The 26,992-nt window shown below is 35.6% G+C and overlaps 1 protein-coding gene across 3 annotated transcripts in view; it reads right to left on the bottom strand.

The window, feature by feature from the left end:
* cntnap3 (contactin associated protein family member 3) overlaps positions 1-26,992 on the bottom strand; it is a 126,351-nt gene that overhangs the window by 81,956 nt on the left and 17,403 nt on the right. For all 3 annotated transcript variants that reach the window (XM_073815993.1, XM_073815992.1, XM_065264193.1), the window contains exons 2-4: positions 17,129-17,239; positions 5,159-5,352; positions 2,055-2,202 (exon numbers count right to left, since the gene is read on the bottom strand). In XM_073815993.1, the coding sequence (XP_073672094.1) occupies positions 2,055-2,202; positions 5,159-5,352; positions 17,129-17,239 (453 nt within the window). The remainder of the gene's footprint in view (positions 1-2,054; positions 2,203-5,158; positions 5,353-17,128; positions 17,240-26,992) is intronic.

The following is a 26,992-nucleotide window of genomic DNA, read 5'->3' as shown; positions in this document are numbered from 1 at the left end:
GTACTGTAAAAATACAGGGAAATCGTTAACAGTGTAGGTTTTTTATGTTTTTGTACAATTTACTTTGTAAGAATTAATTGAAACAACTGTAAAAAGCACTATATAAATAAAATTGACTTGACAAATGAGCTAACTCGTGAAATGTATACTGAATTCTTGTGAGATCAGGATGTAAAAAACGTGCAATATTTACTTTTATTAGTTAAAGGCACTATTTTTTATTTCACTAAACAACAACAGCCACAACTTGCTGCTTTGGAATGATTAACAATTTTGAAAAGCACTATATACAGGGTTCCCACACCTTAGTTAACTTCAAATTCAAGGACCTTTCAAGGACTTTCCAGGTCCAATACCCTGAAATTCAAGGACTAAATGTAGGGACACATTTCAAGTGAGAGCGAGGTTACATTGTGTTACCTTTTAAGATACATTGTTACAGTTGCCTTTCGAGGGAACTCGCGCTGCGTCACTGCGGTGACACTTTGGGGACGCCTCCAGGGGTAATATATCAAATTCAACCAATGGTGAGGCTTAACGACAAAGACAGGGTGACACAGGAGCCAGGAAGTATATCGCTATCTGAAATATTGCCAAATACGGTGTTACAGGGACGCAGCGTCTCGTTTCCTTTTCAGGGAACAACAGTTACATACATAACCCGAGCAGTTTTCATGTGTCAAACACAACTATGCAAAAAAGCATCAAAATCTTACACTATTATTCTACACTACACAGGGAATAATATGGATTTTTTTCCAGAAAACCATGTATATAAATAAAATTGAATTGATGATGTTGTTAAAGAGCGCTGAATGATGGGACTTTTAGTCTTCACCTTCAATGTCGATAGGAATCGAACCAAAAGGATTCACAAATCATGTTTTGCATTCTGCGTACTACTGCTACGGCATTGACCAATCGGCCTGTGACATCCCATACGGCAAAAAGTACATTTTAAATATAATGCTAAATACATTTTGTAGAAAGTAATGCTAAATTAAATACATATTTTGAATTTGGAAATATATTTAGTTTTAAAGCAACACTAAAGAGTTTTTGCTCTTTGCTCCCCCTGCAGGTTAGAAGTGTATTTGTTCATTACCACTGTTGTAAATACTGCAGCATAGCTGGCTCTGATTGGATTGTAGGTCTGCCGTAAAGCAAGTTTTTGTAGTATTCACTCGGACTACAGGACCACTACCCGACGGTTGGAAACTTCTTTAGTGCGGTTTTGGCCGATAGAGGGCTGCAAAGCGAATGTGAAAGTGCCATTCACCCTGTTTTGAGTGGATGAACCACTGAAACTTTTTTGGAAACGTTATTTTAAGTTAAAAAAAAACCTCTTTGGTGTTGCTTTAACCTTCATTCATTAACATATTAAAAATGTATTTCAAGGACAAGCAAATACATTTCTTATTTTATAACCCATATGGCAAAAATATTGTTAATATATGCCAAATACAAATCAATTTTATAAAGTAAATTTATATTTCATTTTAACCTTTTCACTTTCCTTTCAATGTGACATAAATAAATTTCCTTGGATTGAAATATGTGTAGGGCTTCAAAATATACAAAAAATATATCTGTGAAAAAATATTTTAGCAAATACATTTTTTGGTCATTTTTTTGTATATTTCAAAATATATATTTTTTGGCGTATGGGTTCAAACTATCATGCAAGTGATTCGAAAAACAACACGGTCGCGGTGTCACACAGCAAACAATTTGTGCAGAACCACATACATTCAGACATATCTATCTATCTCTGGATTCAAACAATGTTAAAAACATTTAGGATTACACGTGAAAATACATTATAGTAGTTTTGAATATTTTTATGCAAAAATTTCACATATTGTGCTTTAAGAGATACAAAAGAGATTCAAAATATTATGTGACAACATAAATATATAAAGTGTAAAAAATATATAAAATTCAAAGTGCATCTTGTGGCGTTGCTAAAAAATACAGTACTTGTAATGTTGATATTGTTGTACGTGTTAAGGTACTAATGTGCAGTATTTTATAGTTTATAATATGATACTTACTGTATCGGCATCCATACGCTTCCATTCTCAAACCAACCCTGCCATTCAGATTCCAGTCCAGTGGTAATAATCTGAGATACTGGGCTGTTACTGGATGCTGTAGTTTGTACATCACCACACTGTCCGCATTAGAGTTCCCAGAAAAAGCCTTTAAAACAAACAACAGGATTATTTTTTCATTATTTGGTGTCTCGTTACATAATAAAGCTCTGGATTATTGATCCTGAACTCAGCGTGTCAGCTTTGTTTACATACGGCAGGACAAGAGACTCTATAACTCAGCTTCTACTTAATACGACGCGAGACCGCGTGGAGACCTCGGCGGTCCGACACTTCACCGGGTCAATGAGCAGAAGACATATTCACGGTTCAGGCTCTCACCGCACGCGTCTCCTATCACTCAGCTGCATTAATGGAAATCAATACCCAGCAGAAAACACGCGTCAGTGCTCAGCTACAGGCTAAGGTCAGGTTAACCGTTTCACCAGTAAACCACAGAAATGAGAAGGGTTATTGTGGATGATTTTTCAGGGAGTAACTTTCATTTTGGCCTTATATCTGTCAGAAATGCGTGCTATTTGGACTTAGCTGAAAGTAATTCGGGTCTGAGCAGCAGCGTTCTCCGAGTCTTTGAAGAGATCAGGCGTCTGGTGGAGTGGAGCGTTAAGCCGAATAAATTGCTCTGTTTCCTGCTGAGGAGGCGCATCTCATTTGCTCTAAAATGGCCTGTGAAATATGCCAAGAGTCAAGGTGCAAATACTTCAGCGTTAACGTCGACAAGCTCTCACGATCAGAAGAGAGACGCTCGTGCTTCCGACTCCAAATGCCTGCGATGAATGTCGAAATTGTGACTATTATCTGTTTCAGTGAATCCTAACCGCTGCCATCCTAAAAATCCCAAACTACACGACACAAATAAAAATATGAGCCGGACTACATTACTATCACTACAGCCTCACCAGCAATGAGCTGATGTTGACCACAACAAAAGAAGCTGAGAGACTCGACTCTATGTTAGGTGTCAGAAATAAACCGTGTGAGTCACAACAGACTCCATTATAATGATAAAACAGTTTCACACACTTAACATCATTCGGTAAGCCAGGCTTATTTAAATAACACAAGGTTAACCGTATCCTAAAGTAACTCTTTTGTACTGAACTCATAGCAGTTAGAGAAGCGGGATGCATTCACACATCAAGTGTTTTATAAACATCTTTCTCCTACTAATAGAGATGCAATAATCTGATACCTGGGATAATATATATATATATATGAACAACATGAATTTGGGTTAATGCGTTAGTAACACATTAAATTTGACAGTCCTAATATATATACGAATAGTTTGGTTCCAAAATGCAATAAATTCATTTTGACTAATTTCAGTAAAAACATGTTTTTTGTACCAAGAAAGTGACAAGATGAAAACCAATATTTTCTGTTACCAACATTCCCAGAGCGTCTTTAGGTATAATAACATAAAAAATTCGAATCCATCATTTGATTTTCAAAGATTTATTATAAAAACTTTTTTTTTTCACAAAATGCAATACATTTTTTTTTTCAAAATGCTATAAATCTATTGAATCAATATATAAATGTGCATTCATCTTTGCCATGCTATATTTATTTATTTGACTAGTGGTATACACTGATTAAACATTAATGGCATTAATCAAAACACTTACTTAGTCATATTAAGAACACTGTCATTGCTGCTGTTATACTTGGGACGTCGTCACTGAATTTTTTTGACAGCGATCAGCGACTTATAATGAAGTTTTTCACAAGATCCCATGGGGTCAATGTGTTAGCATGACAGAAGCTTGATGCTGTCGTGTGAGAACAAGCAAAAACTGGCATTTTTCCATCTCCCGAGTGCCTCTTGCGTAAATAATTAGATCTTGTTGTCTTACGTTCAAAGGTGTAAAATACTTAAGTTATATTTTCAAAGCATCTGTGCTTTATCAGAGTGTTTGTCTTGGGAAAAAATTTACTTTTCTTTACTAAAAAATTTTCACTAAAGCATAGAATAATACTGTGTACAGTATTCATTATATATTGCATATTAAAATTTGATTTAATGCCTAATTACATAAAAATTTGTACTTTTACTTTCTTGAGTAAAAGCAAGAATTTTTTTTACTTAAGTAAAAGTACAAAAAATTACTAGATGGTTAATGTACTTAAATATTAAATATAAACCAAAAACTTGAAATTATGAAATGTAGTGGAGTAAAAATTATGATAATGTTTTGGAATGTATGTTTTTCAAAGAAAAACACTAATAAAATACGAATAATTGAAATTTTACTTATATGTAGAAAGTAAAAATACTTAAGTACTATACAACTCTGCTTACATTTCTTCCCCGCCACAGAAAACCACCACAGGTTTAACAAAGTCATTAAAGTATTATTTTGTTTTTGTTTGTTTGTTGATCACAAAGTACAAAGTAGATGAGGAAAACTAGGATTTTGTATATATTCAACGTACCGCCATTGTTGTTTACAGTGCGTGGAATGGTGCGCTGTGATTGGTTGAGCGGATTTATTGCATGCAGAGAAGGAGGACTGGCGTTTATTCCAGTTTGGGAAAAAGGGAGAAAAGATGACAGAATAACACAGCGAAAAATTAAGAATTTACTTTTTAATACTGACCTGATACAATACTGATTTTGGCATTACCTTATTCTTTTTTTTTATGTTGTTTATCACGTTTTGGAACCAAGTGGCCTTGGAACTAGTGGCCTGCATGTGTAATTGCACATCGATGCAGGTGGCGACGCAAAAGTATACGTACTGTATAGGAAAACCGATGGATTCAAGGCTACGCCGTAAGATCTACGCACAAATATAATGAGCCCTTTACGCTTTAAGCATCAGATATTTGATGCTGTATCAGATTATCTTCATGCTGCCAAAAAGGATTCTGGGAGATGTAGTTTGGCTGGTAAAGCCTGACGCCTCATAAACCTACTGAATGAGGATTGCAATCGAGTCAACTTAATAGCCGCTATTCACAACAGCACATAAATGTCTACAACCTAAATGATTTTAACTTAATTGTGCATTATGTAAACTCCAGCATCACACACTCACCCCGATGCTGTCCTCCTGTCTGTACGGTCTCCAGTTGTGACCCGTATCACTGAACATGAGGAAGTAACGCGTGACCCAATCCGAACTTCCGTACCGTCCCTGCGTGGAGATGGCGGTGATCTCCGTCCTCTGCTCCAGGTTGATTTCCAGCCACTGATATTTATTAGAGTCCAACGGAGACCAACCGCCCGCACCTGTCGACCACAAGACACAAATGAGCTAAAGATCTGACAGACAGTGCTAGTAAACTACTTGGTTGTTTGCCACCTTTCAAAGCCACACGAGTCTGAACTTACTGAAGCACACTTAATAGGCAACACCTCTGCGTGTCACACAAACAGCACTAATGAGACATAAGATGCGGCCCGTCTCGCAACACTGGATACATGAACCGAAACCGTGGCGCGTGTAGAGACTTTCTCTTATTAGGTGGCAAAATAATACCGCCAAGAGCTGACAGTTGTCTAGGTAGACGCCGCACTACTGTAGGTTGTGTTGTTTTTTCTTGACGCTTCTGACGAAATCGTGCTCATTTGATCTTAATGATGAGAACAACTTTCACAGTAAAAATACTAGTAAGAATTTGCTTCTAGTCTAACAACTACTTCATTAAAGATAATATTGATCCCTTCATGTGTGAAATTCTCTTAGAACATCACGTCGAGCCCTCGGCATTGTGCTTTTAAAGAAATTAAAATTCTGTTCATCATTTACTCACCTACGCCAAAATGACTTTTTACAAAATAAGGATGTTTTTGTAGATCATGTTTAAGTGAATGTGAAGAGAGGCTGTCGAGACCCCATAAACTCTTTCACGGATGAAAGAAAGTCAACATTTTTGCTCTGCAGCTTGTGCAGTCCATCTACTTAACATTAGACTTATAAACACAGAAAATGTCAGTCAAATCCCCCTTAAGCAGTTGGGATTGCGAGGCCGCCCGCGGTGCAGTGTCTACGCCTCATAACCTCACAGCGACAGCGGATGCTTAGGACGAGACACCTTATAGCTCAGGAGCGCAGGGTAAATCAGATAAGACTCAGTCATAAATGATAGCTCTCCATCATAAATCACGATAAATTACCAAACGACGTGATGCTGAGGTACTGACACCTGCTTTGGACGACAGCCGTGTGTTGGCAGGATGAGAAGTGAGAACAGTGAATGTGTCCAGAGAGAGACGGTAAGATGATTCAGGTGCCAGATGGATGCAGATTTCAGACAGGTGCAGACAAACAAAACCCGACCTGAGCTGGCCAGCATCTCTCGCTTATAATCAGGACATGTGTGAATATTTAAGACTGTGATGGTATGCATTGGAAAAAAAAAAAAATGTATATGTACTGTAGAGCTAATATTGTTTCTTTTAGTTTAATGGAGTTGTAATTCATTTAGTTCAGATGTTTATCCTAAAATTCCCAAGAAAATAATAGATGCAAAAATACCTTAATAACTTTTTGCTACCCATCATATTATAATTATCATTTGTTTAACCAGGAAAATCATATTGAGATTTTGCCATCTCTTCTTCCAGAGAGAACTGCGTTTCCCAAAAGCATCGTAAGGCTAAGTAGATCGTAAAAACGATCGTACAAATCATCTTAGACTTATGGGCCATTTCCCAAAAGCATTGTAACTTAACTAGCACATTGTAGATCTACGAGTGCTTTGGAGTAATCGAAAATCAATAAGTGCATCGTAAGTGACAGAGTTACAAGGTCACCTGCAGGACTGTCGTCCAATCGCACCTAAACTTTACTCCTGTGCAATAATGATGATGTAATGTTTTTAAGTGTATATTTATTTATCGAGTTCTTCTTTGTTTAATGGTTTTATACTGTATATAAAAAAAAAATGCAATGATGTATATCTGATATGTGTACTTTTCTTAATCAATTGCTCAGATCATTTTGCTTAATTAAAGAGATTATATTAAGTTGTCAGACTTTCATTTTAAACTTTGATATCTTTGCAAATCAGAAAAAAACATCTGAGAAGCAGAAGACCTTTGCAAAAGCTTAAATTTTTGTTTCTTAATCTCATTGCTTTCTAGAACTGAGATCACTTACCGTGTGTTCACACCATCTGCGTTTGAGGCGTCAAAATCGTGTCTACTGTGCCTAGTTTGCCGATTGAACAGTTTAAGAATTGAAATTGAAGTCATCGAGACATTCATGTGAAAATGTGCGTCATGGGAGGGGCTTCTGCGACTCCGCTCGCTTCCTGTAATCACGTCACTACTATAGCAAGCTCCTGATTGGTTAACGCGGTGCGTTTTTCCGCCAAAGTTCAAATTGTTCAACTTGCGCGTTTGCCGTTGCAACGCTCAATTTGCAGCATTCGTGCAAACTAGACGCGCGAATGAGGCGAAATCACATCTACTGCGCTGCGCTTAACGCCTCATTCGTGCCGCGAGACCTCCAGATGTGCATTAACTTCACATTGACTTAACATTGAAATCACTCGTGCTTGACGCCTCTACCGCGGCCGGTGTAAATGCAGCATTAGAGGTGATTTTGTTATCCAACACTGTCTAGAGAAAAATCTAAATCACAGATGAAATATCTTTATTATCTCATAGACAGCAATGAGAGAAAATGGAGAGAAAATGAATAGAAATGTGCATTTAAGCTTTTAGCATGTCAGATGTTTCTCCTAAGAAAAATTACCACAAATCTCAAAAGTCTCGGCTTCAGTTTTCGCAACATCACAAACTGAACTCGGATTTGAGAAGTCTATTATAAAGTCAGCTTTTGTGAAGATGTTAAACATTTTTCATAAAATGTTTTATCCAAAAAGCACATTCTTATATCTATACGATAAATATTCATTCTAACTAAAAGCTTCATACTTTTAATAAAGTTATAAACCAATGAAACTTAAGGGTGTTTTCAGACCTGAGACTTTGTTTTGGAACCTGGTGTGTTTTCTCCCTTGGTTCGGTTCGTTTGGCATATGTGAACACAGCAGTCACTCTTGGATCTGAACAACCGCTCCGAGAGCGTCTGAACGAGTGTGATATACGTGTGAAAGCAATCCGACCCAACAGACCAACGAACATCTTATTACATTTTTAACCATGAACATACCTGATAGCTCTTTGGTGACAAAATCTGATGAGCACATCAACACCATTTAAAACCAAAGCGTACCTGTTCCTTATTAAATGACTTGTAATTGCTCTTCTCCGCAAAAGGTAAGAATGTTGGCCCGCCTAAGTTTTGATTCCTGCTTAAAATAATGAAGTAAAATAACCGAAGTTACACAAAAAAAAAACAGTAATCTCGCAAAGCTGCAGTCTCTTCATCCTGACGGACAACAGATGCACTTTGACCAATTAAAGGAGGGTTTACTCGCACATGACTTGTATTTCAGATCAAAGCAATCAATGTACAGGTCTGAAAACACCCTTATACTGGTAATACTGGTCTGTACCCTGGTATGTACACCTAAAATCAGACTTTATTTAAAATACGAACTGCATACATCATCCACTGTTTCTATTAAAGCTAGTTAACTTCACGGTAGACTAGCAAACCTATTTTAGTATTTAGGACAGCAGAGAAAAGCCGAGCTAAATAAAAACATTGAAAATAAATGTACATGTCTACCATGAAGAGAAAAACAGAAGCACTGACCTCTGCTCATTATTTAAATACAAACAGGTGGATGACACACAAACCTTACAGAATTTAAATCAACAGAAAGCAGCTTTTTAATATCATGAAAAATATCCTTATATGAGAAATGTTGATTGTAGATTGTTGTTTATGCCATTCTGGTAGATTATAAAAAATTACTTTTGGACTATTAAATAATGACCATTAAACAGACACAATGTGTGTCCTTCTGTCAGTGGTATATCACTTAAGCCGAGCTCACATTACGAGATTATCACTGATTTTACCCTCCCGACAATCTGAGAGAAAATCTGGTCCTGGACCTTAATCGGTTTGCAATGTTCGTCACAAATTATCATGTAATGTGTGATATTTATAGATCAAATTTTACATATCCTGATCTGTTCACAATAACTATGTTAACATGCACAAAATGTTTTGAATTTAATCCAATTGCAGGTTACGACACTACCGTTTACATTGCAATAAAATGTTTGTTTATATGTACATACTATATAATCCAAACCAAACGTCTGCACAAGTGCACAGCCAGGGTTGCCAGATTCGCAAATATCAAGACAAGCTCAATGGACATTCAAAACTATCCCAAAAGCATCCCAATGACTATTCAGAGTCTAAATACCAATAATCCTTTCATATTTAATACACAAAAAATAAATCAATTTGCAGAAAGGGTTTAAAAGTTGCCCAAACATAAAGACTTGGCAACGCAGCGCACAGGATCTCTCATCGATTACGTAATAAATGTAAAGATTCAAAGTTGAAAGTTGTTTTAAAAAAGTTTTTAGATATAGGCAAAAAAAACACTTTTTAAAAGGCACTGCAAAATGTACAGCGTGTGACCCCATTACCTAAATAATGCGTGTTGCCATTGCCTTGCTATTGCATGTTTCTGTGACGAGAATCATGTGATACGTAAATAAGACATAAATACAAGACGTGAACTTGAGCACAATTCTTCTGCGCATGTGCACAAGATATTTTTCCATCCGAGTGAGAAAACACAATTCACGTTTTTACATGCGTACTTTTCTCCTGATGATCGCATCACAGATCAGACTACACGACCCCTTTCAATACATTCAGAATGAGCATCTAGTCGACCTCAATCGTTTTGATTAAGGTGTAAACATGAAGGCTTTTCAAACAATAATACATCTGCTACCCCGTGAAGTGGTGTGAAACGCTCGCTCTGGCACCACAACCTTAATACTATCCTGTAGTGTGTGATGCACCATGATTTTTAAATCTTGTTTAATATTTAAAAGAAGAAAATCTGTCAAGATTCTCGTTGTGTGTGTGTGTTCTGCGACCAGATATCATAATGAGCCAGGATTTTAAAATTCCTGTAGTGTGAGCTGGAATAATTCGTATGGATTTCTCCATTCAGGTTTCATTAAAACAGAGTCAGCGACCTCTCTTAGGGTCTTCATTAAAGTATAATAACCTCATTGTGAATAAGATCCATCTCTAACCAGCTGTCACACTGAATAAAGCAGAAGTCCAATATTTCCAGAACTTTCTCAGAGAAAAGTGGACAGAAGAGTTTCTGTGAATGAACACAAGGATTGAGGTTAATCAGAGTTCATGGATGAGAGCAGTCGAGCGGTACGATGAGGTGATGCTGGCTTATATCAGCATTTCATTATATATTACACAACACAGACACCATCAACTGTCACAAACAGACCAAATCTCATTTATTCTGATCAGTGACCCACATCCAACCATTGGGAATCGTTCCAATAGAAAGATTTTCCTAAAGTTATAGAATTTGAAAAATGGAAAACAAAATACCCTTAAAATCCTGGTTTATAATAAGTGAAAAAGACATATACTGTATATATATATACAGACACAAACATAGGATATCAAGATTTTAGAAAATCTAGTGAAGCAAATTAAATGTTTTCCAAAGAGTCGTCATCCATCTAATGCAGATCTCATTTATTATTTACCACGATTCCAGCAGATCATGTCAAGGGACAAAACATAGTTTAAAGTAAGACGGGGTTTAGCACAAATATTGAGAAAAGTGTTGAGCGGATGAGACTGTGATTCTTGACATATAAAAATATCTTAAGAGCTTACATCTGATTTATTTCAGGTGAAAGAGGAACAAAACCAAGAGCAGATGAAGTTAAAAGATGTTTTCATGTTTAATAGAGAGCTGCAGGCATGATGGGACTTTGTAGGCCAACGTGGAAGTTAACATCACATGAGTTACCTTGACAAAAAGTCAATGAAATTTCTCCATAGGCTTATCGCAAAAGAATAAGATCTGTGATCAACAAAAGCTTAGAATGCTTACGATTTATTCAACAAGATATTATTCACAAATTAACACAACATTTATGAAAGTCTAAATGCATTTAATAAAAATAAAAAACTAACCTTAAGATAATATAAGCGAACTACAGTCGACTTCAACATTATCATCGCCAAGCTTCAGACAACTCTTTTAAACCTTTACTAGAAATATTTAAAAACATCACTGATAAGTAAATTAATGAATGTTTTTTTGCAATTGTGGCCATGTTAAATGTTCATGCATGATGACGTTGTAGAATAAAAGGTGAAAATATATTGGGTTTGTGTTAACTCTTTCGCCGCCAGCGTCTTTTAAAAAAAAGTTGCCAGCGTTAGCATTTTTTATGCATCTTTTCACAAAAGTTTAAAGCCTTATAGTCTTCTTTAAATATATAAACATACAAAATATCAAATAAAAGAACAGACCCTCTGCTTTTAAGCAAGATTTTTTTCTTCCTTTCATTCTTCATTTGTTCTCTTTTTATCACCTCAAATATGGGTAGGTTTCTTCAAAAAGACAAAATATTCATAATCTCAGATTTTTTTGCTCAAGATTTGTAAAGGACTTTTATTAGAGATCTACGGAAGCCGAGAGAGGACATGCACTATTTTTATTTTGCTTGCTTGTTTTCTCGTGATCACCACTAAATTTCTCGTGATCTCGAGATAACAAAAGTTGTTTTCTCGTGATCTCGACATAATAAGAGTTGTATTCTTGAGATGTGATTTAAGCTTACGTGTACTCGATAGAACGTGTTGTTTTGTCTGTAAACAGCAAAAGCGTATTTTGCTAAATTAGCATGGATGAACAAATGAGATTTTACTTTGATCAGAGATTCACTCAAGCTGAAATAGATTTGTCAATATTTACAATTTTACAGTGGTGAATTTAGGGACCGTCTTTAAGTTACTCAATAATATACACGTTTATACTTTTAACAGCATTTAAATGGAATAACTGAAAGTCAACAAACAGTCACAAAACCAACATGTTTATGTGGTTTTCAGCTATAATGCACACTTTTTATATTTTTGATACTTATTTAAATAAACTGTTAAATACTATTGAAGATAGAAACGTGTACAGTATTACTTTAGAGATGGTCCCTAAATTCACAAACACGAACCGTCCAACTTTATTTATTTATTAAGTCTATCTACACATTAACTAAACGTGTGGTAATGGCGAAGACCCCAACTCATATACATTAGAAGTCCAATTCAAAATAGACTAAAAGATAGAAAAAATAGATAAAAATAGACTAGTAATAAAAATTAATAATAGTATATGTCCTCTCTCGACTTCCGTAGCGATCAGATTCAGAGCGATGAACAAAACAAACGCAGTTTTTGGATCAGTGAATGCTTCAATGTTTTATAAGGGTAAGAGCGCCACCTGGTGGATAATAGCGGAAATATGGATTGCTGTAAAAACTCATCATTGGCAGGGAAGCGTTTTTTCTCTTAATTGACGTGATAACTCGGGCAGGGAAAGAGTTAAGGTGTTAACCAAAACCCCATTAAAAAAAAACTTGACTTTTGGAAGAGAGAACCGAAGGTGCTAAAATGTGAGTTTACTGGTTTTGCCTCAAAAATCTCTTATCCCTGCAGCTCTGTACAAGTTTTTCTGAAAGTTTTAATTATTTTGCACTTTTTAGGATGAATAAAAACCTAAATGCCAAACATTTCAAGCTCTTTCACAGCACCAAACACAGAGGTCTATGTGTTGGAAAGTAAACATTTAAAAGATTAAATGCAAGTCATCTGACTGTGTGTACTGATAAAGTTGTTTTCATTCTCACAGTATAAAATAAAAGACGCTCAGTTTTCAATGCACACACCTCATATTATCACATTCATTATAAAAGAACAAGTTGCTTTTAAATTGTGTCTTATAGTTTTCTGTTTCAATATATAATGTCCTCATAAGTATGGCTTTTATGTCCCGGAGACTAAATATATAATTGAAACGGCTCTCTTGCTGATAGCACCGATCCAAGGAACACAATCAAATTTACATTCTAATTAAACCCTGCGCTCCGCTCATATCTGTGTATTTATCTGCAACCTCACGAGAAACAATTACACCTGCTGACAGACTAACAGCCTCCCATTTATACCACAGCTAATGGCACCCATAATGACAGAAAAAGAAAGATTTCCGAGAAATTCGGTCCTCTTCACAGCGAGAGCCTGTGGGCTTTAGGGAATTAACACAAACAGTCGTATAAATGCTATAGCTTTGCTTATTTATCCTGTGATTCAAAAAGCTTCGTTCTGATATCCCAGTGGGTTTGAGAAATGAAATACAGCATATAATCCGACCTGTGATTGAAAGCTTATAAAATAGCACAAAATTGACATTTCAAATCCATTAATGGCTTTTGGACTGTTTAGTAGATATCAAGAGATTCATTAAAGGAATATTCCATTTTCTTAAAAGAAAATTCCAGATAATTTACTCACCACCATGTCATCCAAAATGTTGATGTCTTTCTTTGTTCAGTCGAGATGAAATTATGTTTTTGAGGAAAACATTGCAGGATTTTTCTCATTTTAATGGACTTTAATAGACACCAACAATTAACACTTAACTCAACATGTAACAGTTTTTTTCAACGGAGTTTCAAAGGACTACAAACGATCCCAAACAAGGCAAAAAAGTTCAAAAAGTTTGAGTAGCATCTGTAGATGAATCCTGCATTGCTCCATTTTTTAAAAAAAACTTAATTTTAGAAATCTGACTTCACCACCACTTAAACCACCACTATATAGACAGGACTTACACTGAAGGTCAAACTATTGTCTTGCTAGTATGTAAAAGTTAGAAGGAAAATAACAAAAGTTCATCAGGGGTTAATATAAATGATCATCTATTTCAACCTCAAAATGTTAAACCATCCTAAAACATATTAACTCTTTCCCCACCAGCATTTTTTTTTTTTAAGTTGCCAGTGAGCGCCAGCATTTTTTATGATTTTCACAAAATGTATTTTTCCAGGAAATTATCTTCATTAAATATATAAACATACAATATATCAAATGAAAGAACAACAGACCCTTTGCTTTCAAACAAACAAGCACTTCATCCTACCCTCATTTGTTCTCTTTCTACAACCTCTCAAATATGGGTAATATGGGTTTCTTCAAAAATACAGAGGTAATTGCATTTTTTTGAAGACCTTTTGATCCAAAATCTGATTCAGAGCAATGATCAAAACATACACAGAGTTTGTTACATACAAAGGGGTTGCTTCCTGGTTTTATAAGTTGGGTAAGAGTGCCACCTGGTGGACAATAGTGGAAATACAAATTGCAGGAAAAACTCGTCATTGGCAGAGAAGCGTTTTCTCTTAATTGACGATATAACTTGTCAAAGGCACAGAAAGAGTTAATAAGCCTCTTTTGTAAGTGTGTGTTTTAATAGCCAGAATAAATTGTAGATCTAAAGCAGATTTTATGCCAGTAGATAAAGGTTTAAGACTAGGCTATATTTTACTTCGTACTTCAGGCACTTTTTTGGGCCGCTGTATTCTTTGTTTTGAATGTAAAGACCTGACTAAAGTCTCTGTCCAAATGTTCCCCTTGGCTCTCCTTTAAGCCTGAATCTCCTCTGATGTCCGGCAAGCCCAGAGAATATTCAACACTCCTATAAACCGCCTACTTTATGTTCTGAAATAGAAAACTTAAACAGACCAGAAAAAAATGATTGAAAAGAGAAATGTTCAAGCCATTATAAAAACCCCTACAAGCCCTCTCACCAAAAACCATCTCGTCCACAATCTCTTGCAGCTTTTAGTGGTTTTATTCTGAAAGTGGAGAGTTTGTTTGTGTTTAATGCAGGTCTCCAGTGGTCAGGTGTGTGAGCGTGAGGTGTCGGATCTGCTGTTTTGACTTTCGTTCGCCGCGGCAGAAACATCAGACCTGAACCTTTGAAGTTCTCTCATCCAGCGACCGACCAAAGCCTACGACACCGCATGAGCTTGTTTGTTTATGTGTGCGTGGAATAAATGTGTGCACCTTTGAAGGTTATTTTCAACGATTAGATTTCCTCCCACTTCACTCATTAATGCTGTCAGTCGCTGTTAAAAAAACCATCCTGCACTTAAACGCTATAATGCAACACAACAGCTTCTGAAAGGACAAAATGACACCTTTTAAAAGTCTCTCTGTTGGCTCTTTAAGCATTCAGAAGATGGAGAGAAAGCGTGATGTTGTCATTGTGATTAAATACTGTAAACATCTGTGTGTCAGAGGTCAGATGTCAGGTTTGGGAGAGAAAACACAATGGTTCCTTACACAACTCCCTAGCAACACCTTAGCAACCACACTCGGTACATTTATATGCAAAGAAATAATCTGTTTGTAATCGTATTGATGGCTTAATCAAATTGAAACGCTTCATGTAAACACCTTAATCAATATGATTGAAATCAATCAGATGTAAATTTTGATTGTATTGAAAGTGATGGTATAGTCTGATCTGTGATCTGATCTTCAAGTATGCATGTAAACCTGTGAATTGTAGTATTTTCTCGATCAGATACAAAAACATATTGTGCATATGCACAGAAGAATTGTGCTCAAGTTCACATCTTATATTTACCTTTTATTTAAGTATCACACGATTCTCGTCATAGAAACATGCAATAGCAAGGCAATGGCAACACACATTATTAAGGTAATGGGGTCATGCGCTGTACATTCTGCAGGGTTCATGTCTTTCATGATATTACATAAAGAAATAAAATAGCGTCGTGGCTTTTGATCATTGTGTTTTCATTGCCTATATCTAAAAACTATATCTTTGACTTTGTACATTTATGTACAACTCTTGATGAGTAGTACTGTGCGCTGCGTTGCCAAGTCCTCAGCTTTTTCGAGTTCAGGTTTGGGCAACTTTTAAACTCTGCAAGTACATTTCTTTAAAAGATTTTGTTAAGTAGTTTTTGTTATTTGTGTTGTGATTAGTCATTGGGATGCTTTTGGCTAGTTTTGAATCGTGAATCTGGCAACCCTGGCTGTGCGCTTGCACAGACGTTTGGTTCGGATTATATAGAATGTGCATGTACATTTTAATCAAATACATGTAAACTAGGGATGCAGCTATGGATTCTTTTTGTAATCGATTAATCTAGCACTTATTCGATCGATTTATCGGATATTTTTTATGTGTGTGTTTTTAAACAACCAAAACAAATAATGCATAACGAAAATGATGTGGCTGTAAAATGCTCAAGCATTTGGCTTTTATTTCTAAAAAAAATAATTTGCCAACAATAAAGCAATTAAATTTATTAATATGCACAACTGTCGCGTGAGAGAGACGAGGGTGCATGTGTGTGTGTGTGAAGTTTTTTTTAACGTGAATAAGTTTACTACTTAAAAACATCAAAGCTAAACATCAAATCTAGTCAAACCGCATAACGACATCATTACAAATACAGTATGGGATTAAAATCAGCGAACATCAAAAGGCTTAGGCTACGTTACCTTGTTTCAGCGACGCTTGGTAAAACAGCAGTGGATGTTTTCAGTTCAGATGCTAAATGTAATGTAATGTAATGTAATAAGAATGTAATGATCCCAAACTTTAGACGTTCTCTGGGTTTATGGACATCTTTACTTTCCGCCATCGTGCCAACTAAATTCAAAATGTATCACACGCTATGGTGTGCTTCCTGAACATTGAACAATGGTCTGTGTGTGTTTTTTTTTTACAACGGTCCGTGTGAATCAGATCCCTGCACGTCATAGGAATTTAACGAGGCAAAAATCGAGGAATTTTTGTAATCGAGTAAATCGAGTAACTCGATGAATCGTTTCAGCCCCAATGTAAACTTTCAATCGGATTAAATTCAGTTGGACTGACAAAATGTTGTGCATGTAAGCATAGCCACGGAGTACCACAGAAACCATCTACATCAGTACCAATGTCTGATTCAGGACAAAAGATTAAAATTTACTCATCAGATGCACAAATGAGTTTTCTGACAAAAATCACAGTGTGGGACTGCTTACCGTCTCTGCGGTTGAGTTTGGCATAGCCTGGTCCATGACTATTTGACAGCTCGGATGAACTTCTGAAAGCTGATGGAGGAAGATTAGACACCAGTGGAGTATCACAGCTCACTGTGAACAAACACATGGAGCAATATTAGTCAGATCAACAATCTATCAGTCTTTCAAACAGAATTCAGTGATATTTGATGACTAAAACCATCAACAACAAACAAGACAGTTCAGAAAATAATCTTCAAGAATTGGGTTTATAAACATATTGATTTTGGTACAGCATGCACCACTGAATCACAGTAAGAATAGGTGCTCCTGTACACATAGCTCACTGGTACAGCATTGCATTAGCAAACGCAAAAGGTCATGGGTTTGAACCCAAGGAACATGCATGCTGATAAAAATGTGTACTTTGTAATGCAATGCAAGTCGCTTTGGATAAAAGTGTCTGGCAAATGCATAAATGTAAAACATTGGACAAGATAATGAGGTCAGTTTTGACTCAATAAGACATCACTGCTGGAGATCACATCAGTGCAATGAAACTCAAAGTCAGTCTTATGTTTATTATTGAACGTCATACAGCTGAAATTAAAGCTTGCTTAAAATGCTTTTACCAACAGAAATAAAACAGCAGACCCACTTTTCTCTGTATGAAACACACGGCCTGTGACTCGGTCAGGTAATGTGATTTATTGATGAAGCGTTTTTGTAGAGAAATAGATGTCATTTAAATGTGAGAGGAAATTTAAAAGCCTTTCTTCTGTCTTTCTGGAAATTAGCGATGCACTGTGTAAAATGTTTTGTGAATTATCTAGTTTAATACACTGCATCAAAAAAAAAAAAGTAAGCCTTAAATGCATGAACATTTCACCAATCATAATTACATATTTGAGTCTTTAGCGATCTCTAAACTTCCTTATTAAGATAATAAATAAAACTGTCCTAATACTTCATTAACAAAATAAATAAAACAAACGTTTTGAAGCATTTCATTTGTCATTAAACAGATGCCACAAAAAGTTACATAACACTAAAATGATGACTTTGAAATACACATTTAAGGGTTAATGTTGTTTGCTTATTAGAATGCATACTTGTTTTGCTAACATGCATACTCATTTACAAAGCACAAACAATAAATATTAAATCAGCATGTGATTTATATTATATAGTATATGTATATTTTATACACAGCTGTCAATCGATTCAAATATTTAATCTAGATTAATCGCATGATTGTCATAAGTTAAGTTGTGATTAATCGCAAGTAAATCAGACATTTTTATTTGTTCTAAATTTACCTTCATTTAACACTTTTCAAGTTTTAATACTCTAAGCAACATGGCCATGAACAAATATGGATGCTTTATGCAAATGTATGTTTATTAGTGAAAGAGTAAGCAAGGTTAATTAAAAAAAAGAATGTAAGGTTCAAAAACAAAATCACTGCATCCGTACCTTAAAACCACAGATAAAACTAGTAGATTTAACACACAGTCAAAAATAATATCAATATATTTTATACTTTTCCTTTTTTATTGTTTAAAGGTATAGCAGAAGATTTTCTTTTTCCGGGTGGATCATCAAGACTATTGGTCATCCCAGTTGTCAATCATTCAGATCTGTCAGTCAGCACGAGGAAGATTGTTTTCATATCTTATCGCTCTTAATAGCTCTTTAAACATCAATCAAGTCCTGAACTTTATTTTCTAATTCCTGCAAAGTTAAAAACCAAAATGTCAGGCGCACAAGTGGACACTTTGTAGTAGTTAAGCATTTATGATGGTGCAACTCCTCAGAAAACGTACAAAAAAGATCATTTTAGATGTTTGATAGCTATTTAATATCTAGGCCAAGGATGAAACAGAAATTGCATTTTGCATTAATCGCAGGTATTAAAATAAATGTCATTAATGCATTATTAATGTGTTAATATTGACAGTCCTAATATATACATATATATTATATCATATTTGTGCCACTAACATAACAATGACATCGGTTTTTGTGGCTTGTTTGTGCATCTGAACGATGTGCAATGTGTATCTCTTTTGACCCGTGCCGTAAGCAGCCACCCTAAATACCCTAAAAACAACCAATAATAATAAACCACCCAATGTACAAACAAAAGCAAAACAATGGCGACCAACATTATATTGTTTTTTACATGAGCAAGCAACACTTGCATTGTGTGTGTGTGCGTGCGTGTGTGTGTGTGTGTGTGTGTGTGTGTGTGCGTGTGCGTGTGCGTGTGTGTGTGTGTGTGTGTGTGTGTGTGTGTGTGTGTGTGTGTGTTTGTTTCACAGTCCCTATTACTTCATTTATTTATGAAGAAATAAATGCACAGTGTGAAATATTCTGTCTATTACTTCTCTGGTTTTATATTACAAGCCGTGAGAAACGGTTCTTGTTCACATCCCAGCAGAATACAATAATGCATCCTATTACTTTAACAGCAGTAGTTCTTCAGCGAGGACCTGCAGATTGAATATATATTGAAACATACAGTAATTATCCTCATCTCATTTATTATTTCTGTGTGTATAAAATACAGAAAACCATCAACAACATGTCGAAACTTCAGAGCGCCTCGCTGCAGTCACCTAAACCAGATTGCTGCAATCATTTTTGCTCCAAAACATCATTTTGAAGTCTCAGTCATATTGTAGAAAACGTCTAATTTCCATATCTGAAAAGACAGTGAGGTTTCTCTGGGCTGTGGCGATGGGCTTTTTGTCGTTTTTATTCTTAAAACAGCCCCTTTTTGAGCCAAAAATAGTGATTCTTTCTCCATCTCTTTGATGATGAAAAGACTTAATCTGATTCAATTTATTTTTTTCTCATCCACATCTCCCCTTCACTTCACTTCTGCTTCAGAACTGAAGATTGTAACTCACAGTATGAAATAACATGCACACGGTACCACACACGTGCTTTTATCAAGCAAGGTTAGACAACCGCAGTGTGTAATCAGGTAAACAGGAGTAAAGACAGTTTACGGCATTGATCAATTTAATCATGTTTATTCTCAGCATCCAGTGAGAAGACTGCAGTAGATGCAGACGCAGCACGCATGCATGCTTTAGGTTCAGACAGCTGACTGGTTAACTACTGTAACTCACTTCAAACACATCTGAATCTACAGAGGAGCTCAACGACAGGAGACTTCTAGATCAGTGGTTCCCAACCTTTTTAGCCTGAAGTACCCCCAAAGCCCTTTCAGTACGTCTCAAGTACCCCTTCATCGAAACTAAACCAAAGTTGTGTTTTAAAGACAAATAATTAGTAATATTAATTAATTAATTAATTAATTTTAAACATTAAAGTAAAAACACTGACTGATGAAGCATGTTTATTTCAACAAACCACCATTATTGCGATCAGTGTTTGCATTTTATCAGCTCATTTGCATTTTAAAAGACACCCCCAAAAACTGCACGTTTTTGCTCAGGCCTACAAAAAATGCAATTTTGACATGCTATAATTAATTATCTTTAGGGTGTTTTGAGATAAAAATTCACATATGGACTATTGGAATGCCAAAGACTTATTTTACAAATAAAAAAAATTTCATCAAATGACCCCTTTAAGGGCCAGATTTACTAACAGCTTGCGCAAACCATCATTTTAGCTTTAAATAACGACTGAACTTACTAAAGACACGCAGTAGATATTTAGCTCTGAAAAGGTGTTATTTTTGCGACCTTATTGCATATGCATTTGTAGAAGTTTTCCTTTTAGAAGCAACATAAATGGGAGGAGAGTATTAAATTTTGCCAGAGGAACATACTTTAAAAAAATATATATAGTTTGCCAAGCCATGCTATGTTTAAGTTGCTGGAGAAAAGAGGAGGGGAAGTCACGAGGAGAAGTCAAATCAGGTGTTTCAAAACTTCTTTTACCCTTCATCTTTCGTCCTCCGGTTCATCTACTTTTACTTAGCTGGAATTTCACACTCCGCAGTCCGCATTTTCATTGCGATGTCCTGCCGAGGTCTCTTATTTGTGACCCTGTACTAATTTGACCTGCTCTAATAGATTGCAATGGTCATTATGGAAATGTGCTTATGTCATTATTGTGCCTTTGTATTTTATTTGCGCCTTTGCAGGAAATCACACGCAAATTTTCCACTCCGGCGCTTGTTTGGAATTGAGCTCTCACGTCCTTTTTAGTAGGCTAAATCTGGCCCTAAATTTACTAAAATCTCAATTTAAAGGGATACTTCACCGATTTAGCATTCAGCTTTGTATCTGTAGAAACCCGGCAGTATTACTGAATGACCATGTTTCCCTCCCTCATTTCCCCCTGAGAGGAGAGATATCTGCATTTTGGTTCTGCAAAAAAGTCCTCCGATGATGTAATATGACGATTTTTGCATCATCGGAGGACTTTTTTGCAGAACCAAAATGCAGATATCTCTCCTCTCAGGGGGAAATGATGGAGGGAAACATGGTCATTCAGTAATACTGCCGGGTTTCTACAGATACAAAGCTGAATGCTAAATCGGTGAAGTATCCCTTTAAAGGCATTCCATGCAGTTTGACGTTTTTGTCAAACAGCGACCCCTAGAGTCACTGGGGAAAACTTGCAACTGTCGTAATTTCGCACGCCCACTCTGTACGTAACTGTAAGGATAGTGTTGGGCGTGAGATGAACTCCGAAGATAATGACCAGGGAATGTTTCACAATTTCATACAAATATTAGGCTACTGCATGTCTACTAAACTACAGATGATGGTAATTGGATAATAAGAAGTTTATGCCAAGTGTAGAGTAACTAGTTAGGCATATAATAATAAAGTAGCCTACCGCGTTTGCTGGCTTATTACGTTTTTACAAGATTGCAGCTTAATCACAAGTAAACAGTCTACAGTCTAAAGTTATGTCTACTGTATAATTTTATTTGTTTTTTAATTGTAATGTAAACATTACAAAATGCATTGACAAAGTTAATTGTATACGTTGCATTATTTCATAACATTGGCCGTTATTCGTTGGCCATAAGAAATCGAAATTAGACAAATGACTACGTACACATCACAACACAACACTTGAGTTTAGATGGCCAAAAAAAACATTTAAGAGAAACGAGTGTTTGTTAGCAAGTCTGCTAAATGCTCTTATGATCGTAAGCTAGCTAGACCCCTGTTGAAGTTATTTTACTGGTCTAATTATCAACACTGGATGAATGAACAGCTTAGTAAAAAAATACACACTACAAGCAAGCGCAACCACATACAACATAAGTTAGACCGCAAACAAGTTTACAAATAAGAGATTTACTTACTTGTCCATCAACAAGATCGCCAGATCAGCATCCCTTTTGCATCCAGGGCTGTCTATTAGCTCACGCCAACGAGTAAAAACCTGACTGAGTGGGACTCTTGTCCGGTTCCGAACTCGGTCAGATTCTCTTTTTCGCTTTCTACTCTCTTCCGAACGGGTTTTCTTAGCTGTTTCCCTCATCGAGCATCACGTCTCAAATGCGCGCGTGCAGTTGTTGTTACAGGCTTGTTTGACTTCATGCAGCGCTGCAGGAACCGACAGCCGGATGACGTCAAAGTGCCGTCTCGGATCATTCTCGCGGTACTTTTACGTCATCCGACTGCCGGTTCTTGCAGCGCTGCACGAAGTCGAACAAGCCTAACGTGTGTGACGTCGTTGCCGTAAAGCAAGTCGTGATTCTCGCGAGATTTGTCAGGGGCGGTTCTCTCAAGCTTGCATTGCTGGTTTTGGTAGCGGCGTCCTTCCCGAGCTTCAACAGGGGGATGATTCGCCATACTATGACTTCGTTTACCATCGAAATGACTTTGAAGCTGTTATATTAAGGTACTGCATAGTGTGTCTTTAAGTAACTGATAATTAAAGTGTGCAAATAAGTTAAATAATTATGTTCAAATATAAAGGGAAACAAAATGTGTTATTTAAGACATTCACTATAAATACAAAAGACATCATACGGGACAAAATATGTTAGCCAAAAACAATGCAAATGTTTCTTGCGTCATTTGAAAATGCAATTACAGCGGGAATGAATATCATTATTTGAACATTATTTATAGTTAATAAACTTTGTGTCTTTAGAAACTATTCAGGTTCATTGAAAATAGTCAGATCGTTCTTGAGTTGTACATCACTATTGCGTTTTGGAGCATGCAGCGCATTTACTCACAACGACTAATAATATTAATGATAAGATTAAAATTACATTTAAAGTAGTCTTTTTTACAATGATTTCCTCACAAAAATCAATCTTAGGTCAATGACTGGACAAACGAAAGACATTTTTATTAAAAGTAAATGAGATCAAAGCAAAATCGCGTACCCCCGGTTGGGAATCACTGTTCTAGATGATGAAGCTATCATGTGATGCAATTTCATGTTTTCCTTTTTCTTCAGTGTGTTTAGGGTTGCAAAGAGCAGAAACTTTTCAGTAATTTTTTGGAAACTTTCCACGTAAACTTCATCTGGAAAATGTGGAAATATTCCAAATTGGAAACTTAACGGGAATTTATGGGAATTTACGTGAATTATTTGTAAATTTAGGGAAATTTATATAAACTATATTATATACTATATATATATATGTATTATATAATACTCTAATGAGAGTTAGTTGACGTATAGTTGCAAATTATTAAATGTTAGATGACATGTAGTTGCAAAGTTATTTATAGTTAGTAGAATGTCTAAAGTGGACAATCAAAATAAAGTGTAACCAAAACAATTTGTTTGGTCATAAGCGGACATGCATGCAAAATTTTGAAAAATTCTGATCCTACAATTCGCTCATTAAGCCTGGATTAATTGGATTAAAAATCTAATTTTATATCAGATAAATGCAGGCTTGATGACCATAAGATACTTTTTTTCGAAAACATTAACAATAGTAATGTGTACAAACTTTTGGGGTACTTTTTTAATTATCTCACCTAAATGTTTTCTCTGTCAGTTTATTTGTCTTTACAATGGTATGAGCTTATTGTACACTATCTTACAGCCTAAGGAAGTTATTTATTCATTTAAATGTTATTGTTTTAAACAAAAGTATGCTGCAACATTTTTTTACTATTTAAGTTAAATTCCCAGTTTATTGCCATTAATTCCCATATATTTCTGTTAATTCCCAAGGAAAGTTTCCAGCTTTGAAAATTCCAGGATTTTTGCAACCGTACACCGCTGTTTTTGCATACATAAGATCTGCAAAGTTACAAAGCTCAAATTCTCAAATAAAATGATTTATTCTATCCAAAAGAGATCACTCATCCACATCTGCTTAAAACGTCTCGATCAGACCCCCCCCACACACACACATATCTACATCAATGTGTGCTTCTCTACAACTTCTTTTTCAGTCGGATTTGGAGGTATACGGCGTATTTCCACTTCTCTTGTAGCTAATCCAATCGCATGATGTGAATAAATGGAAATATACCCTAAAACACTCAGTAAAATAAGTTACTTATGTGATTTTGAAGGACAATCAAGGCACCGGCTTCCTTTGAAATATGATTCGCCTAAACGCCATTGGGCTAGGATGCCATCAATCGGTAATGCCCAACGAAATTGGATTAGAGAACTGTCAATCACTACCTGGTTCACTGCCTGCCATCTTTAATAGAAAAGATGAAGCGAACTACTGTTTAGAATTAGGTATATTTTATTTTAAGTTTGTATCTATCTATTGTACAGCACTTTGACTTCAACACCTGTTTAAATGTGCTATATTAATAAATAAACTAACCTTAACTTTCCAAAAGAGGGCACAATTGTAAATCGGTGGTTCTGTTTTATTTATAACACTGTTTCAGAACAGTACAACCAAAATATTCAAGTGTGCACAGTGCATCTTCATCACATGAACTCACACAAAAAGATAAAACATTGTTTATGTGGAACACAGTATTCAAAAATAAAACCGAAATAGTGATTGATTTCATGCTGACATTAAATGCAGAGCAAGACAATTTATAGTCTGCTGTTTTTTAGATGTTTCACTTTAACTTCACATGTAGAGCTTCAAAAGACCAAATACTAAAACCAGGGTGACAAGATTACAAAGTGTAAAAAAACGTTATACAGAACTCAAACTTTTCTCATTAAAATCTCTTATGATGTAAACTGAACTATCAACATTCATCTTCTACTCACTAACAATTATCTCATTTGTGTCTAATGTTTTGTTATCATTAGAAAGACAGAGACAAAGCTGATCTGTAACTAAAAGCATTAGATGTCTCTTGAGAAAGAAACCCCTGAGCTATGATCTTTTCTCAGATAAAGTACATTCAAATGAAAGAGATTTGTAAACCAAAAAAAAAGAAAACTTAAAAAAGAAATTAGTCTGGGATGTCAGTGAGACGGGTTTGAATGATGGACATGAATAAGAGCTCATCGTGTGGACTCGGCTTGTACGAGTTACTTCTTAAATCCAGAAACACCCGCAAGTCCAAATGACAGCAGAAGACATCATTTAATGATGCTAATTCATCATAGAGACACACAGCGCTGTGATAAAACCTCTTCATAACTTTTAATATCATTTTAACACCAGACTTATCTGAACACTGAGAACGAGCTAATGCAGTGACAAATGAACGATCACCTCAATCTTCTCACAACAGATGCTGAAGGTCTATTAAAACCATTACACTGTCAAAGCAAAACTAAATGAAGCACAAGAGATTACATCATAGAAATATAGAACGAGTCCATTAAATATATCATGAGTCACGTGTCTGTGAAGGTCAACGTTGTTTGATAGATATTAATAGATATATGGAAAGCATTAAGAGTAAACCTATTCATTGGTTTATTAGAATTGAGTACTATTTATAACATTACTTAATAAGAAATCACTCCATGTAGCTTTAAATACTTCATACTATACTAGATTTAAAAACTTTGTTTTTATCTCATGTGAAGCTGCTTTGGTACAATGAACAATTGTTAAATGGCTAAATAAACATTTTTATTGAATTTTTTCAGACAAAAAAAATCCATTCTTATAAAAGTTGTACTTTTATTAAGAAATGTATATGTAAAGTCAATTTATATTTGTCTACAAATGCATTTAATTATAAGTCTTTAACTTGTAATGTATTGTTTTAAAAGTTTGAGAAAATTGATAGTAATTCAGTTCATATCCAAAATATTAAGTGCTGGTTTGTAGAGATCTGATGTGTTTAGCAGATAGGAAAGCAGAAAGTTTTGAAAGTAAGACCTGCACTGAAGTCTAAACAGATTTGACAATAAAGGTTTGACATTGACATTAGCTCAGTGATAAAGCATTGTGATAGCAGACCAAAAGTTCATGGGTTCGAACCCAGGGAAAACACTAGAGGTCTTCACGGGTCCACTTAGATCAAAAAACTGAAGGTCCAAACAAGGGTCGGGCATAATATTATCGGCCTCGGGTGTTTGGTCATTTAACCTTTGAAAGGCACCCCCACTCAAGCCCAAACCATAAAAAGACCTACTTTAACTAAAAGGGTTGTTATTACTAAACCATTTAGAGTATAAGCTTAACTATGGTATCATTGTAGAGAAGACACTTTGAGCTTCAAATTTTTTAAGTTAAAAAGTTAGAGAGGCTGAAGTACATTGTAATAAAAAAATTAGCTTTTGCAAGAGTTTTTGTAAGACTAGTGCCTTTTCTAAGTGCCAGTCAGCCCCAAAATAAAAGTCTTTTGTTTACATGCATACACGTTCGTTCTTATTATTATTTATCCTTATTTAAGCGTATAAAATGCCGTTTCCACACCAGGAAATAAAACGTCACACAAAGATCGTTGGATTCGTTATCTAATTGGCTACAGGTTCTGTCCATCAATATTTTCCATGAAGTCATTGGAGGAATAAGCGAGT

The sequence above is a fragment of the Paramisgurnus dabryanus genome, chromosome 10 (assembly GCF_030506205.2).
Source record: "Paramisgurnus dabryanus chromosome 10, PD_genome_1.1, whole genome shotgun sequence".
In the NCBI taxonomy this organism is placed as follows: domain Eukaryota; kingdom Metazoa; phylum Chordata; class Actinopteri; order Cypriniformes; family Cobitidae; genus Paramisgurnus; species Paramisgurnus dabryanus.
Note: the sequence above shows the minus strand (reverse complement) of the source record. Positions and strands in the feature narration are given on the sequence as shown.